Raw genomic sequence first — 15,318 nt, 5'->3', positions numbered from 1 at the left:
TATGCCGGTGTTTTCTTTCCGCCACACCATTTTGTTGCGGTGTATGTGGACAAAATATTCGGCAACTTATTCCATTATCCTGGAGAAATTCAGTAAATTCCTTTGATAGATACTCTCCCCCACCATCACATTGAAAATGTTGGATTTGAGATGCAAATTGATTACTAACTAAGGCACAAAATGCATGAAAAAGCTTAAACACTTCAGATTTATGTTTCATAAAATAGATCTAAGTATACCTGGAATAACTATCAATAAAAGTGACATAATAACGGTTGCCCGACAAAGAAGATTGTGGAGCAGGTCCCCAAACATCAGAACAGACAATTTCAAAAGGCACAGAAGGTCTTTGATTTATTGAGTGAAATGGAAGAACATGACTCTTACATAAATAACAACTGGGATAAAGAGAAATATCAGACTCATTATTCAAACTAGACTGTGGAACAAGTCCATTAGACACAAGTCCTTCAATGAATGAACGATTACAATGACCCAAACGACGATGCCAAATGTTTGGCTTATTACACTGAGACAGACTAAAACAATCTTTAAATGACACTGGCTGAATTGTTTGTGACTTTATTGGAGCAGCACGAGCAATAGAGGACTCTTTGAAAACATACATATTTCCCTATCGTTCTCCTTCAACGAGTGTCTTCTTCGTGAGAAGATCCTTGACACAAACAAAAGAAAGAGTAAATTCGACAGAGGAATTAGTATCATCAACAAGTTTAGAAACAGAAACAATATTTTTAACAATACTAGGTGAGTGATAAACATTAGATAAAAGAAGTGAAGAGTTTGGGAGTGGAAGAGAAATGTTTCCAATATGAGAGATAGGATGGAGGGCACCATCTCCAGTTTTAATACTAAATTTACCACGATAAGGAATGAGTTGAGAAATCTTATCAGCATCACCTGTCACATGTGCAGCAACCCTAGAGTCAATGTACCAAGTTCTCTGCTCAGTCTGCTTAAAATTTAACTCGAAAAGAGCAGAAATCAAGAGATTCTTCACATTCTCTTTTTAATCCCTTGCTTGTCCTCTAGTGGAAGCCCCAGTACCAATAAATTTGCCTTTATTTTGCGGATTATGCCAGCAATTTGCTTTAATGTGCCCCATTTTGTTACACTGAAAACACGTTGGTATATGTCTAGAGGATTGGTTCCCTGAGAGTGGGTTAGGTGACACGTTAGGCGTGGAAAGTAATCCACGACCTCCTTGATTACCTCTTCCCTGTCCCCGTCCACCTCGAAAGCCTCCACGTCCTCGTCCTGCCACCATGCCTATGACAAGAACCTCACGATTGCTATTTTGAAGCAACTCCTCACCTCTAATGGTAACTTCATACTGCAGTAGTTTCGCTCGCATATCATCAAAGTTAGGCAATGAAGGAAGGCATAGAAAAGAGGTGACCAACATGTGATAGTCAGATCCAAGATCATTTAGCGCTTGTTGAACTTTTTTTTTTCAGGAATTACATAATCCACCATCGCCAATTGATCCGTGATGCTCTTGACTTTGTTCATGTATTTTGTAACCGATAAATTGTCTTTCTTTAGGAGCTGAAACTCTCTCTTTAAATGAAGAATCCTAGCCTCTGAAATTTGTGAATAGATTCGTGCTAGTATCTGCCAGAGTTCTCTAGCTAAACATTCATCTGGAATGGCCACTAATACCTCTTGAGAAAGAGTAGAGGTAATGTAAGTCACGACAGCCTGATCTTTTCTTTTCCACGTTGTAAACTCTGGATTGCGAACTAGTTTGTTAGAAACTTCCCATTTATCATCTCGCTCTTCCTGCAGAATAAACTCAGATGGTGCATGAATCATTCCATCCAGGTGACCAGAGAGGTCCAAACTACGAATAAAAGGCAAAATTTTCCTTTTCCAGGTCAAGTAATTGGAATTATTCAATTTCTCAGAGATGAGTTGGCCAAGAAAATTGGACGGAAGTGATGGGAATCCATGGAAAAAAAAAAGGACGAGACGAGTTGACTAAGGAGAAGAATAAGAAAACACGAGTTGAATAAAAAGAAGGTAAGAAAAATTGCTCACCAATGCAATAGACTTGTCCAGCCCCTTTTTTTTTTGCGGACAGTCTTGATATATTTCTTCAGAAATGCTTTGCAAAAATCGAGATCTGAAACAATTACAAAAAAAATAATAAAAAATCAACTTGTGCTTTGGGTTATATGCTTTGACTAGAATCAACGCTATATGCAAGGAAGGAACAATCTCTGATTTGAAACAGAAATCAGATATAGAACGAGAGCAGGAGGAAAAATAAACTGAACTGGTATGACTCCACAAACTCATGGCCATCTGATATACATTTACAGTCCAGTCTTAATAAAAAATTGTATATATATACCCTCCCGCACCCCCGCATCCAAGTTTTTTTAAAGCGTCGCACCCGCACCCTCACTTATGTGACATAGGAAGTAGGCTTCGATCACTTTAAATTTTGTGCAACTTCCTACTTTCTAGTTTATATATATATATATATATATATATATATATATATATATATATATATATATATATATATATGTGAACAAGTTACAAAAAGGCACCTACCTTTCGAGCTATTTAAAAAAAGTTGCCTGACATTTCAAATATTACAACTAACCGCTTAGGTTAAGAAAATTAATTTCAAATCAGGAGTAAGGAGGGTGCGGGTTAGCATAAAAATTACAGTTTTGCCCTTAACAGCAATACTTAGTACTTACCCTCAATCCATTCTATCCAATGTATATGCGCACGACAACATCATCGGGAGACAAGCATCTGACCAACGGTGACCAATGATGATGCTTTTTTGGTGACACAACCATGTTGGCAATCATAGAACACACCATCATGATGATGTGGCATGATGAATCTCATTTAGGAGCATCCCAAGCTCATCATCATCCCTTTTATTAGGCATCATCCTTAATTAGTGATAGACACTAAAACAAGAAGGCACAAAAAATAGAAAATGGATAAAAGGGTGAATGTGATCGTACATACAAATGCATGAGGGTGAGGATGAATGATGGTGGTGGTGATGGGTAGGCAAGAACGGCTGCACAAGGTGAGAAACAATATGGATACCTAGATTTGCACATAGGATGGCAACAGTATCCAATGATGATGATGGTGATGATGGGTAGAAAGGGAACCAATGCATAAGAATGAAATGCAGAGCAGTACGAAATAGGAGCTTCTCAATACACATCTTAACTCTGCATCTCTTCCATTGAGAGAAAGAGAGAGAGATCGTCGGACACCAAAGGCACAAGTCTGGTGGTTGGCCAGTTTGGCAGTGAAGATTTGAAGAATGCCATTTTGGGGGAATGTAAAGTGGGGAAAAGACAATAACTTGAAGGGTAATTCTGTTTTTTGATTTCACTAAACCCACTTTGAACCAGGGTCAAACCAACTGTGGTTGCCCAAAGCATCTGTTTGAGCATTACTTTCAATTTTTCAAATTTCAGGCGATTAGTTGTAATATTCCTAATGACAGGTGCCCTCCGTAAATAGCTCAATAGTTAGGAGGCTTTTAGTAAATTGCTCTCTCTCTCTCTCTCTCTCTCTCTCTCTCTCTCTCTCTCTCTCTCTCTCTCTCTCTCTCTCTCTCTCTCTCTCTCTCTCTCTCTCTCTCTCAGGAGGACCACCACCACGGTGGGAGGCCATCCAGCGGGGCGGCGGGGAGGTTGTACGATGGGGCAGCCGACTGGCGATGTTGAGAGAGAAAGAGAGAGAGGAAAGAGGGGCAGCGGGGCGGCGGGAAGGACGAAGGCGGAGAAGGCTGGTGGCTAGAGATCACTGGGTGGTGGAGGTGGTGTTTGAGGCGGCGGGAGGCCGTTCGGTGGGACGGCGGCTGGTGGCTATAGATAGGTGGGTAGAGGAGGTGGTGGGAAAGAAAAGGGAAAAGAAAAGAAGGAAAAAGGAAAAGATGGGTGGGTTAGGATTACACATGAACCGTCCGATATGAACCTGTTGGTTCAACCAGTACACATATTTCATTGGTATACAAATTATAGTTATCCTATATAGTGCAGTGTAAAGAGTTTGACGTTTGTCAGACGCAACGCTCGCCGCTAATTGCATGCGATGAGCAGCGCGCATTGAATTAATGTCTTCAGGGCTTTTAGCAGCAATCTTGGACCGCATCTAAAAGAGTAAAACACAACAAAAAAAAAACATGCTGTGTGTGTGTGTGTGCACAAATATCGGTCTAGGCTATATCTCGGCAAGGCAATTTCTCATGATAATATAGGTTTAGATGATAAATCTCAAGAAAAACTCAGGGCTTAAAAAGTTTTAAAAAATACAAAAATAGCAGAAATATATAAGAAAATAACATGTTTAGATAATAAAATACACATGTAATAAAAAAATAAGTATAAAATATAAAAGAAAGAAGAAAACTGTACTTACGATACAGAAAACAAGTAAAAAAAGTATGTACTTGATAATAATGTGATGTATCGTGATATCATCGCGATATTATCGCAATATATATATAAACTTCTGACATTTTCAAAATATCATGATATTTTTCCTTTAATATTGTTTTATGAATTTATAGTGATATTATCACTATATTTTCAAAATATCACCTATATTTGTGACTATGATATATATAATACGCACACAAGGCTTTAAAAACCATATTGTAACCAGTATCAGCCGAGACCAAAATAAGATAGTATCGTATTGCAAAAAAATCAATTTTTAAATAAAAAGTCCAAAAACAAAAAAACAGAAAAAAATCAGGAAAATCATTCCAAAAAAAACAATGATGAATTGGGTAAGTAAAACATCACATGTCAAAAAATTATGAGCTGCATAAGACATCGAACATTCAATAATCCAAATAATATGCTATGAATGACATGCACATCTCACAAGAAAAATGCAAAACAAAGAAATAATATGCATATTAAACAACGAAACTAAGCTAACAAGTCACAACATTCATTATAGTGTGTGTTTACATAAACAAAAACAAAATCACATAACATTTTTCATTGCTTAAAAATTTTACATAACCAAGTATTTTCAAATTCAAACAAAAAGGAACTAGATAATGCCAATCATGATTATCATCTTCTTATTCTTCTTTTTGCAAGATATCACCCGTAAATCACTCTCTAGCTCTTTAAAAGTGAGTATGAACTAGGTGCAAAGGGCCTTACATGTTTCCAAAAAAGAAATATCAAAATTAATGCAACTTTGACTGCACTGAGTGTGTATCGTAAAATGTACCCCATATCGGGGTATCATAGGATCTACCTGATACAAGTATGATACACATTTGCACCGAGATACGGGTGTGTATCGTATCTGGTTATCTAATAGATACGACACGTATCGTACGATACAACATTGTGTGTGTGTGTGTGTATATATATATATATATATATATATATATATATATATATATATATATATATATATATATTTGTGTGTGTACGGCTAACATTTGGTAATGGCAACATGAGGGAAAAAAGCCTTTTTCATTTTTTTATTGTTTTTCATAAAGCTAACCTTCTATATGTGATCTACATGTTTTTTTTATATTTGATCTACATGTTTTGCTTAATGGGAATCAGCTTTTGAATCGTCTGATTATGACATATAAGCATGTTTTTATAAGGCTTCAAAAATCAATGGCTTACAATGTGCGATACTTTCTCAGGTCATAAAATCATGTTTTTTGATTGAGAAAACATTGTTCAAAACCCAGTTCCTACTATTTGGAACATGTTGAACACATCTATGAGGCCCAATTGGATCAAAACAACCAGCGCCTATTATTTCCAAAGGTGTTTGTACATAATGGCACCATTAAGCTACCCATCTTAGCATTTTTCAAGATGGGTGTGGCATCCATCTTGAGAAATGTTGAGATGGATAGTCATCAGCAGCGGAGCTGCACGATGCATAAAAAAGGACCTCTCTCTCTCAATATAATATATATACATATATATATACGAATTGGTTCCTCCTAACCGTCCACAAAGTGCGGACAATACTAATTTTCAATGTTCCAAGCTATGTTTGATAAATAAGACCCTACTGATGTGTTCAGCATGATCCATTTGCTAAGAATTGATTGTTAGATCAAGCTTTTTTTCAACAAAATATGATTTTATGAGCATTAAAATTTATAAAAATTTTGAGCCATTGATTTTTGAATCCTTATAAAAACCTGCTCACATGTCATAATCAGATGACTAAAAAGCCACTTCATACTAAACAAACCATGTAGATCATACCTATAAGGTCAGATACCAAAAAAATATCGAAAAAATTGAAAATTTGAAACTGCCCACACCCTCCTACCATTAGAAGGAACCAATCACTATATATACTATGTGCGGTGCGGGTGCGGGTGCGGGTGCGGGTGCGGGTGCGGGTGCGGGTGCGGGTGCGGGGGTGGGGGTGGGGGTGGGGGTGCGGCACTTTCAAAAGCCTTGGGTGCGGGGGTGGGGGAAATATATATATATATATAGAAGGGGAGTCCAAAATTGAAACTTCTAAATAAAATCATTTAAAACTTCAAAATATCGGTTTAATTTACACGTTGGACTTTAGGAGACCTTTCCTATTCTCAATGAAAGCTTTTAATTTCCAAGAATCTAAATAAAATCATTTAAAACTTCAAAATATGGTTTTAATTTACACGTTGGACTTTAGGAGACCTTTCCTATTCTCAACGAAAGCTTTTAATTTCCAAGATAGATTTTAGGAAACGGTTTTCTATTATCAACACTTTCCAAAGCTGCCTTGTTGAGAAACTCGTTTTATGTTTTTGGTGGATGAGAGGAAGTTTTATTACTATTAAATGAGAGAGAGAGAGAGTTTAATGAGAATTTATTCACTTGAAAATAATGTTGTTCAATGCATTTTAAATGAATTTAAAGCAAGGGTCTCTTTTTTTTATTTTCCAAAGCAGATTTTTTTTAATCCAAAAAATGGACCAAAATGACCCTGGGTGCGTTGACCGCACCCAGAGACGGATTGACCGTACCGGGTGCCGCACCCGCGTCGCGTCGACACGGGTGCGGCACCTGTCTAGGCGAATCCCTGTGACATAGTATATATATATATATATATATATCATAATCACAAATATTGGTATTGACTATATTTCGGCGAGGTATAATATCGGAATATTATAAGTTTTCCAATAAATCTTGGATAAATCTCGGGATTTTAAAAATAAAACAAAAAAAATTGAAAAAAAATAAGAAAAACCCACTATTTCCTTCTCTCCTTCCTCTTTTTCCTTTCCTACCCTTTTCTTTCCTTCCCTTCCTTCCCTTTTTTCTTTCTTTCCCTTCCTCTTTTTCCTTTCCTTCCTTTCTTTCCTTCCCCTCCTCTTTCTTTCCTTCCTTCCTTCCTTCTTTTCTTCCTTCCACTCTTCTCTTCCTTCCTTCCTTCATTTTCTCTTCCCCTGTTGCAATGCAGCCACCAAGACACCCTTTACATTACAAGTTAAAACCCTAAGGGGTCTTTTAAAAAACTGATACCAAAAGTACCTTTTTAAAAAAACTACTAACAACATATATATCCTCCTTTTCTAAAATCCTGAAATACCCTTACACTAACACTTTTGAAAAAACTCCCAAAAGATCCCTATCGTGAACTTGTGGAGTCCACGATATTATCACAATAATATTGTGCTATATATAAATTGCGATATTTTGAAAATATCGCAATATTTTACCTTTAATATCGATTTTCCATTTTACAACGTTAATATCACAATATTTTCAAAATATTGCTGATATCTATGACTGATATGTATATATAGAGAGAGAGAGAGAGAATAATATGTAGGTCCCAACCATTTGTATTCGATGCCACATTGACACTTTACTACGCATGCACTTTTCCTGTTGACACAACAACAGAAACTCTCTCAACACTTTATGGATACAGTCAAACCCATATATGCATGGTCAACACTGTGTCCTTAACTTTATTTAGTTCTTTTTATGGACTTGATTATTTATTTTACTTGTGTTCTTTTTCATTTAAAATTTGTCATTGATTATATTAAGTTTCCATTTTCAAAACAGATTTACTAGAGAATGCACTTAAGATGACATTCACAGTTTAGTACTCTAGATTACAAATTTTAAATGAATGAACAAATGAATGCACGAACACACACAGAACTGTGTCCCCATGTCCTAGTTTTACAACTCTCATGTTGTATCATATGTGTCTATGTCGTGTCTCATACCCATGTATGTATCTATGTGACATGTTTTATCTCTCAACTGTTGAAAGCACTTCCAAAAAACATAGTTGCATGTGGTTTTTGAATGTGAACCTAAAGATGTGTTAATGACTGCTTATTTAATCAAAGTTTACAAATTGGATCGAGTCAATTTAACTATAGAATTCACTTTTTTCATCAATTTTTGGTGCCATAAGCTCAAAAACACATCTGAACATGAAAAGTCCTCATCTAATGCATGGTTTTACAAAATAAACTGTATCAAATAGATCTCTAGTTAATCAGGTGTTTTTCTAAACCGTTTAGAGCGGTTAGGAGGTAAGACTGGTCAGGAGACTCAGGACCCACAACGTGTGGTTTCCACTTCCGAAAAGGTCTACAACTTCATTTCCTCCAAATGCACAGGATATGTCTTCCTTATTGATTATACCATGTTTGTTCTTGAAAACCGGATTTATAAAACTTCTGCTAGCAAACTGCAGATACACTGAACAAAAACTTAATGTTGTATGCTGTATATCATACATTTCAAGCATTACAGTGGCAATTATCATGTAGAAACTTAGTCCAGTGTAGGGGTTTCTTGCACCAAACGTCAAACACCAAAAATAACTCTTCCATCCATTTTCTAACTCTAAGACCATTTTAAAAGTACATAAGATCACAACAGCCAAACAGTGATAAGTTATCTACATTGAGCCTTTGCATTAGAAGTGCACCAATGAAGAATAAACCCAGTGCTAACACTCAGATTGGACCAGATACAAGGCGGAGAAAAGAAAATGAAGATCAAAAAGGGAATGAGAAAGAAAATAAAATTGATTGAAACACAATAAAAGAGATGAAAAGCACCTACTTAAGAAGCTCCTAATATACATGTATTTCAATAACTCACTCAGTGGATTAAAATCGACAGCTTTGTGTCAATAACAGTGGATCGCAGACATTCATAATTCTTCAATATAAAGGAAACTGACTATTTCAAAAAAATAGGCAACCTATTTGTCTGGATTAAAAATATCAAAAGAATATGAGCAATCTGACACTAAAAAGTCTACAAAATGTAGTCTTTTAGTACTTCACTACTTCTAATATAGGAGATGATGACCCAACTAAATATGAATAACAGCCTAACACCTCATACAATTAAAATGGTGATGATGATACAAATTTGCACCTAAAATGGCACACTCCCAACAATAGTACGACGTTCAGGAAGCCATAAAGCACGTTTCAATTCTCCAAACAAAAGTGATATCCATTTTGTGAATAAAGTAGAAGGATTAGTCCAAGTATCCATTCAAATTGTAGATTAGTTAACAGATAACCAATAGTTGCCTTTTGGATATCCATAATAGCACATACTAAGCATCTGATTCATCTACATTTATGGAGGAATCCACGCAGGAAGATGAATTTCCAACAATTATGCATGAAATAATCCACTAGCAGCTAATGAGAAACTAAACAAAATTCCCAATTTTGATTAAATTAACAAAAAAATAACTCAAATTGATGATATTTCCAAACAATACTACCATAGGATATCCCATTAACCAAAAAATAAGAGGAAAAACTCTCGAAATTAGAAGAAAATGCACTGAAACGAATAATACCGAAAGGCAATGAAGATTATCAGATCGCCCCTAACCTCTTCCATCTCACGAAGGATAACGTCGCGCTCCCGATTGATCCGGTCCTCGCTGAAAGACGAGTTCTGCAAGATGTCCGCCAGGATTTCCAGCGCTACCGGCACGTCCTGGCTCAACACTTTCGCGTAGTACGTCGTCTGCTCCCTCGAGGTGTAGGCGTTCAGATGCCCGCCCATGTTCTCGATCTCTTCCTCCAGGACCCTCACCGACCGCTTCTCCGTCCCCTTGAAGACCATGTGCTCCAGAAAGTGCGCCGTCCCGTTCGTCTCCTCTGTCTCAAACCGGCTGCCGGCGTCGATCCACACCCCGACGGTCGCCGTCTTCGCGGCGAGGTTCGACTCGGTCGCGACGCGCAGCCCGTTCGTGAGAGTTGTCACGCGCGTCTCCGGCGCCGAGAGGATGTTCGTGTGGTCCACGAGCACGGGCTCCGGCGAGGCGTGCCTGAGGAAGCGAGGGTCGGGGTTCTCGAGCTTCCGGAGTTTCGCTTTGACCTCCTCGGAGAGGCGATCGTAGATCATGACGTTGGGCGCCGGAGGCGAGCTCTCCGTCCTCGCCAGAGACGGCACCGCAGGAGAGTAGCTCGAGAAGAGACGATCGGTTAGGAGGATAGACGGGCGGGAGAGCGAGGGCCTCCGTGATCGACGGGCGAGGTTGAGGATCGCCTTGCTCGCCATTTTCCCCCGGCTAGGGTTTGCTGGTTAGGGATTCTTCCTCCTGGGAGTGAGGAAGCACAGAGAGAGAGAGAGAGAGTGAAAAAAAAAACTTTTTTTTATTTACAACACGAATTGTTTTTCCCTCCTGGCTCGTCAACTCGGATCAAATATGTATCGGAAATCAATTTGAATCGGGGTGAGGAAAAAACGAGTTTCTAATGATACTGGTACAATTTATTTAAAATATATATATAGTATATCTAAAAAGTTGATTACAAGTTACTAAAAGTTGTGAACTAACATATGTTTTGTATAAAGTTATTTGATAATTAAAGTGATTGGTTTGCATTTAATTTATCATGCATAACCAACTCGATTGGATTTGTAATAAAATAGTTTGTAAAGCTACTGTTGTATAAATTTTGTGAAGAATTAAGGGGAAAGTTCCGTCTACAGAAATGCTTGAGAAAGCGATTCTAAAAGCCTGAAATCTCATGTTCAACCCAACATGAGATTGTAGGCAGCTTGTGATTTTGAATCATTCTGATTGAAAATTGCAGCTAACGGTAAGATTTCAAATCTCAACTCTCAAGGGTTGCCCTGAGATTTGGAAGGATTCAGAGATTTCAAATCCGGCCGAGTTGAGGCACCCAAACATACCCTAATAAGATTATAGTTTTTTTTTTAAAGGAAAGCTGGGATTGCAGCAGTCTCTGAACCTACAGTTGCAACCAAAAGAAGTGGTGAGTCTACAACCCAGTAAGATTTCATTTACAAATTGACACGACCGTTGCAACTGTAGTGAACTCTAAGCTCCTAGTCTTAGTTTAGTTTGCTACTTATGCACACATGTTAGTTATGAGTTTTATTACCCCATTTACCGCTCTCTATTATCATTTCAAACAACTCTTTTACTCTAATCGGCTATTCCGGACATAGCCTCCTCGGGTGTAGCAACCCATGTAGACAACTCAGAGTCTACAATGTTGGCCAGACTTATGAATCACTCACAAACAACATAGTCCAAACCGGCCCAGACTACGGACACAGGTGCTACAGCAGCTCGCCGGTTGCAAGCCGGGAGCAAAGGGACTCAAACGGTAGCTAGCCGAAGAGCCAGAGTGGCTATACCTGCCCCCAAGGTGCCTCAATGAGCTATACCTGCCCCCAAGGTTTTGTGGTTCATGTTACGTCCTACATGTGTCTAGTGGGCAATGTTTTAACCCCTAAGGGTCACCTAGAAACGTCTGAGATATTCCCAGGTTACTCATGAGGTACACACCTCAAGATTACCTTAGACCATGCCTCCTAGTAGAGTTCCCATCACACACTGGGTGGTCATCCTATAGACAATTTTTTTACTCAATATTCTCATCTTGAATTTAATGTGTTATACAATCCTCAATGTATATCCACTAATTACTTTTAACACATGTTTACATGTCTGAACTGTTAAAGATGGCAACCCACCACAAATTTATTCACGACACATACAATGCCCCTCCTAAGGCATAAGCATGACATTTCCCAAGGTAATACCTACCTTGAGACTCTGGAACTCTACCCTCAATTTTCACATAACACATCAATCTCATACATGCAATCATGTCATGCCACTTTTATTTCATAATTCAGAAATTATACATGATCAGGTTTAAGCATCACACTTGAACTTTATAGATTCCTAGGCATGCAAAACAGTGTCTCTTTATAATAAACAAAACTAACATATTTGAAGCACATGGAATCATATATAAAGATGCCTAAACTAATTAGCATGTATTTTAATCAACTAAGGAGGAATTTGCAAATGTTCACTTACCTGGAATGCTTAAATTCCAATCGCAACCCTTGATCTGAAAATAACGAATACCTCATATCATCAAAATTACCAAAACACCCTTAAACTTAATTGTCAAACTCTGACTCCATTCTTTTAGAGTTTGTTCACACATCCCCTACTAATAGACTCTACCCAAGCAGTAGAATCCATGGATTCAAGAATCACATGGATCTGACTTCGGGGCACTTAGTTATGCTTTGTATATTTTGTAGGCATATCAAGGGCAAAATGGTCTTTTTGCTCTTTCAATGACCTCTATGTCATCTTTACTTCATGTTACTTTAAGATCCACACTCATAATAAAATTTGACCACTTAGGTCATCAACTCAACTATGATTTGGATCATGGATTCAGTATTCTTGATCCAAACCCGCTTGAAAAGGGTTTGTCTGGATCTAAATCAGGTCGTCTAATTGAATCCAACTTGAGTTTGGGGTCCAAACTAAGATCCAAACCCGAATCCAATTTGTAATGGAAAAATCGAGTCTTCGCTAATTCGATTTTTCCATCTCACTCGATAAATCAATCGCACCCGCATCTGGTTTGTCTCGGTCTAGACTTAGTTGGTCTGACCCATATTGGGTCCACCTTCGGTCTGGGCCGAAACGGTCCACCATTACAAACCTGACTCGGTCTGCTAACTACTTCGGACCCGCCTCAGTCCGTTATATACTAATACGGTCTGTTGTCACAACGCACCTATCCACTTCATCATTTTTTTTTTGCAACAGTTTCGACTACATCATTGTTGTCGAACTGTTGCAACCTCTGCCGATGGGTCAGTGCCTGCAATGATGAGGGCAGCGGGCAGACCTCCTGCCTCCTTGCAGCAGGCGGTCCTCCCTTCGCCATTTTCGTCCTCAGTGTTGACAGCAGCAGAGGAAAAATCCTCGATTACTCTCCTTCTTCTATTGAAATGCAGGGACAGGGTTCTCCCTGTCCCTGTTTTGCTGCAACTCGCCGGCAACTGTGAGGTTGTCGACGACCCCCGTGTTTAGACAACAAAAAAGAGCAACAACAGAGGGGAAACCCCTCTGTCGTTCTCTTCTATCGCAAGGCAGAGACAGGGTTCTCCCTGTCCCTATTTTGCTGCAACTCACCGGCAACTGTGAGGTTGCGGGTGACCCCCCTGCATTCAGACAAACCACGAGAGAGGGAGACTCACCTGACGGTGACCGGCGATGGCTGCAGCACCTCTTCCTGATTCTCCCTACACGCTCCCTCTCTGCTCCTCTGGTGATCAAATGGGGAAATGAGAGGAGGCCCCCCCATGGCTTTTATATCCATGGGGGTTGCTCGGTTACCCCCTCCCACCTTCTGAATTAAATGGGGGCAGCCCGCTTCCTCTCTCACGATCTGATTCATGGGAGAGGAAGGGGTGTCGCCCCCTTCTCCTTCCGTAACCCCCCCACGATGGGGAGAGCGTTACACTTACATTGTCAAGTTGTAGCCTGCCTGAATGCATGAGTCTGGTACACTACAAGCCTTGTAATTCAAATAGTTGTTACATGTTTGCTGTGTACACTTTCTATGGATTTGTACCCAAGGTTGAGCTTTGATTGGGTTAGAAATTATGAAGCATTTGTTCTTTAGACTTCTAGCTAATTTCCTTTCGGTATTTTGTTTGGTACGGATGTGTGAACCCCAAAATTGGTAACTGTGATATCTCCTTGTGCAGACTTAGGAATCTAACCATATGATTAGTTTCATGGTTCATTTACTTTTAATCAAGACAGTTAAGTATCTAAATAAATCTTAATAAAGATGAACCATCCAGATTACACCAAAATGGAATTGCAAATATAGTCTTCCATATGCAACTTGTTGAAAGACTTAAATTCTACTAAAGTGAGACAATTGAGCCTGTTTTTGTTGTCAATCTACTTGAAATTTCAAGAGATGAAGATATGGGATTTAATTTCTTTATATTGTATGTGCATCCATACTAGATGGTGACCCTGCACACACATAGATATGCAATTCCATGATGAAAATGGTTGAACATTTATGTTGCACTTGCACGCCCAGTTGAGACATACTCTTCTTGCCTATGTATATAGTATGTTATGAAAAACAGCAATACATAGGAGTTGTACAAATGAAACAACATATATAAATGTGTCTCTCATTATATTTTGTCTCATTGTCCAGCATGTATTCCAGATTGCTCAATGACTAGTTAGCTGCCTGTTATACTGATCTTCAATTTCTTATGAAGTTGCATGTTATTCAAATGTTGGATGCCTAGTTAGTTGCATATTACGATAATCTTATGTTCATATGAAATTGCATACTAAACTGATGCTCAATGCCTATTTAGTTGCATATTAGGCTGAGATTCAATTTAGTATTTAACTACATATTCACTCTATGTTCAAATCCATAGTTAGTTGCAGATTAAGACCATACTCAATCATCTTAAAGGGACTTTACATATTATACTAGAACAGAACATGAAATGAATTGTATAAACTACAAATAGTGTCGGTTGAAAACTTGCCTATTGGGCAATATGGGTAAAATACCCGATGCGAGTATTTGGGTTGTTAACTTTTGTGTAATGACAATAAAACTGATGAAAAACTTAAAGTTAAATGTGAGCCTGACTGGTTTAAAGGTACTGGGGCATCCGTGCTTGACTGGTTTAAAGGTATCAGAGCACTCTGAGTGGGTTTGTGCAATCAATATAAAAAAATTGTGGATGTGTATGCCTTGGTAAAATGACTAAGGTTGGGAACCTACTACTATGATAGTAGGAGGTAGTTTGGGGAAATGCCCTTGTACTTTGGGTAATTTAAAAAAATAAAAGATCAACTCACTCAGATTCGGGCTTACCTTGGAGAGGGTAGGTGGTACAAAACTCTGGTAACATGTGTTTTGTGTTTCGAGCAAAAATGGTTCGTTGGTCCCTAGTTCTCGGA

The 15,318-nt window shown here is 38.5% G+C and overlaps 1 protein-coding gene across 1 annotated transcript in view; it reads right to left on the bottom strand.

The window, feature by feature from the left end:
• LOC149813190 (putative mitochondrial-processing peptidase subunit beta, mitochondrial) overlaps positions 1 to 10,699 on the bottom strand; it is a 29,419-nt gene extending 18,720 nt beyond the window's left edge. Inside the window, exon 1 of the mRNA XM_089990876.1 lies at positions 9,900 to 10,699. Within this exon, the coding sequence (XP_089847002.1) occupies positions 9,900 to 10,574 (675 nt within the window). The 5' untranslated portion in view covers positions 10,575 to 10,699. The remainder of the gene's footprint in view (positions 1 to 9,899) is intronic.
• Positions 10,700 to 15,318: the final 4,619 nt, after the last annotated feature.

This window comes from Nuphar pumila, chromosome 16 (assembly GCF_984573655.1).
Source record: "Nuphar pumila chromosome 16, dmNupPumi1.hap1.1, whole genome shotgun sequence".
Lineage (NCBI taxonomy): Eukaryota > Viridiplantae > Streptophyta > Magnoliopsida > Nymphaeales > Nymphaeaceae > Nuphar > Nuphar pumila.
This window is presented reverse-complemented; position numbering and strand designations above follow the sequence as displayed.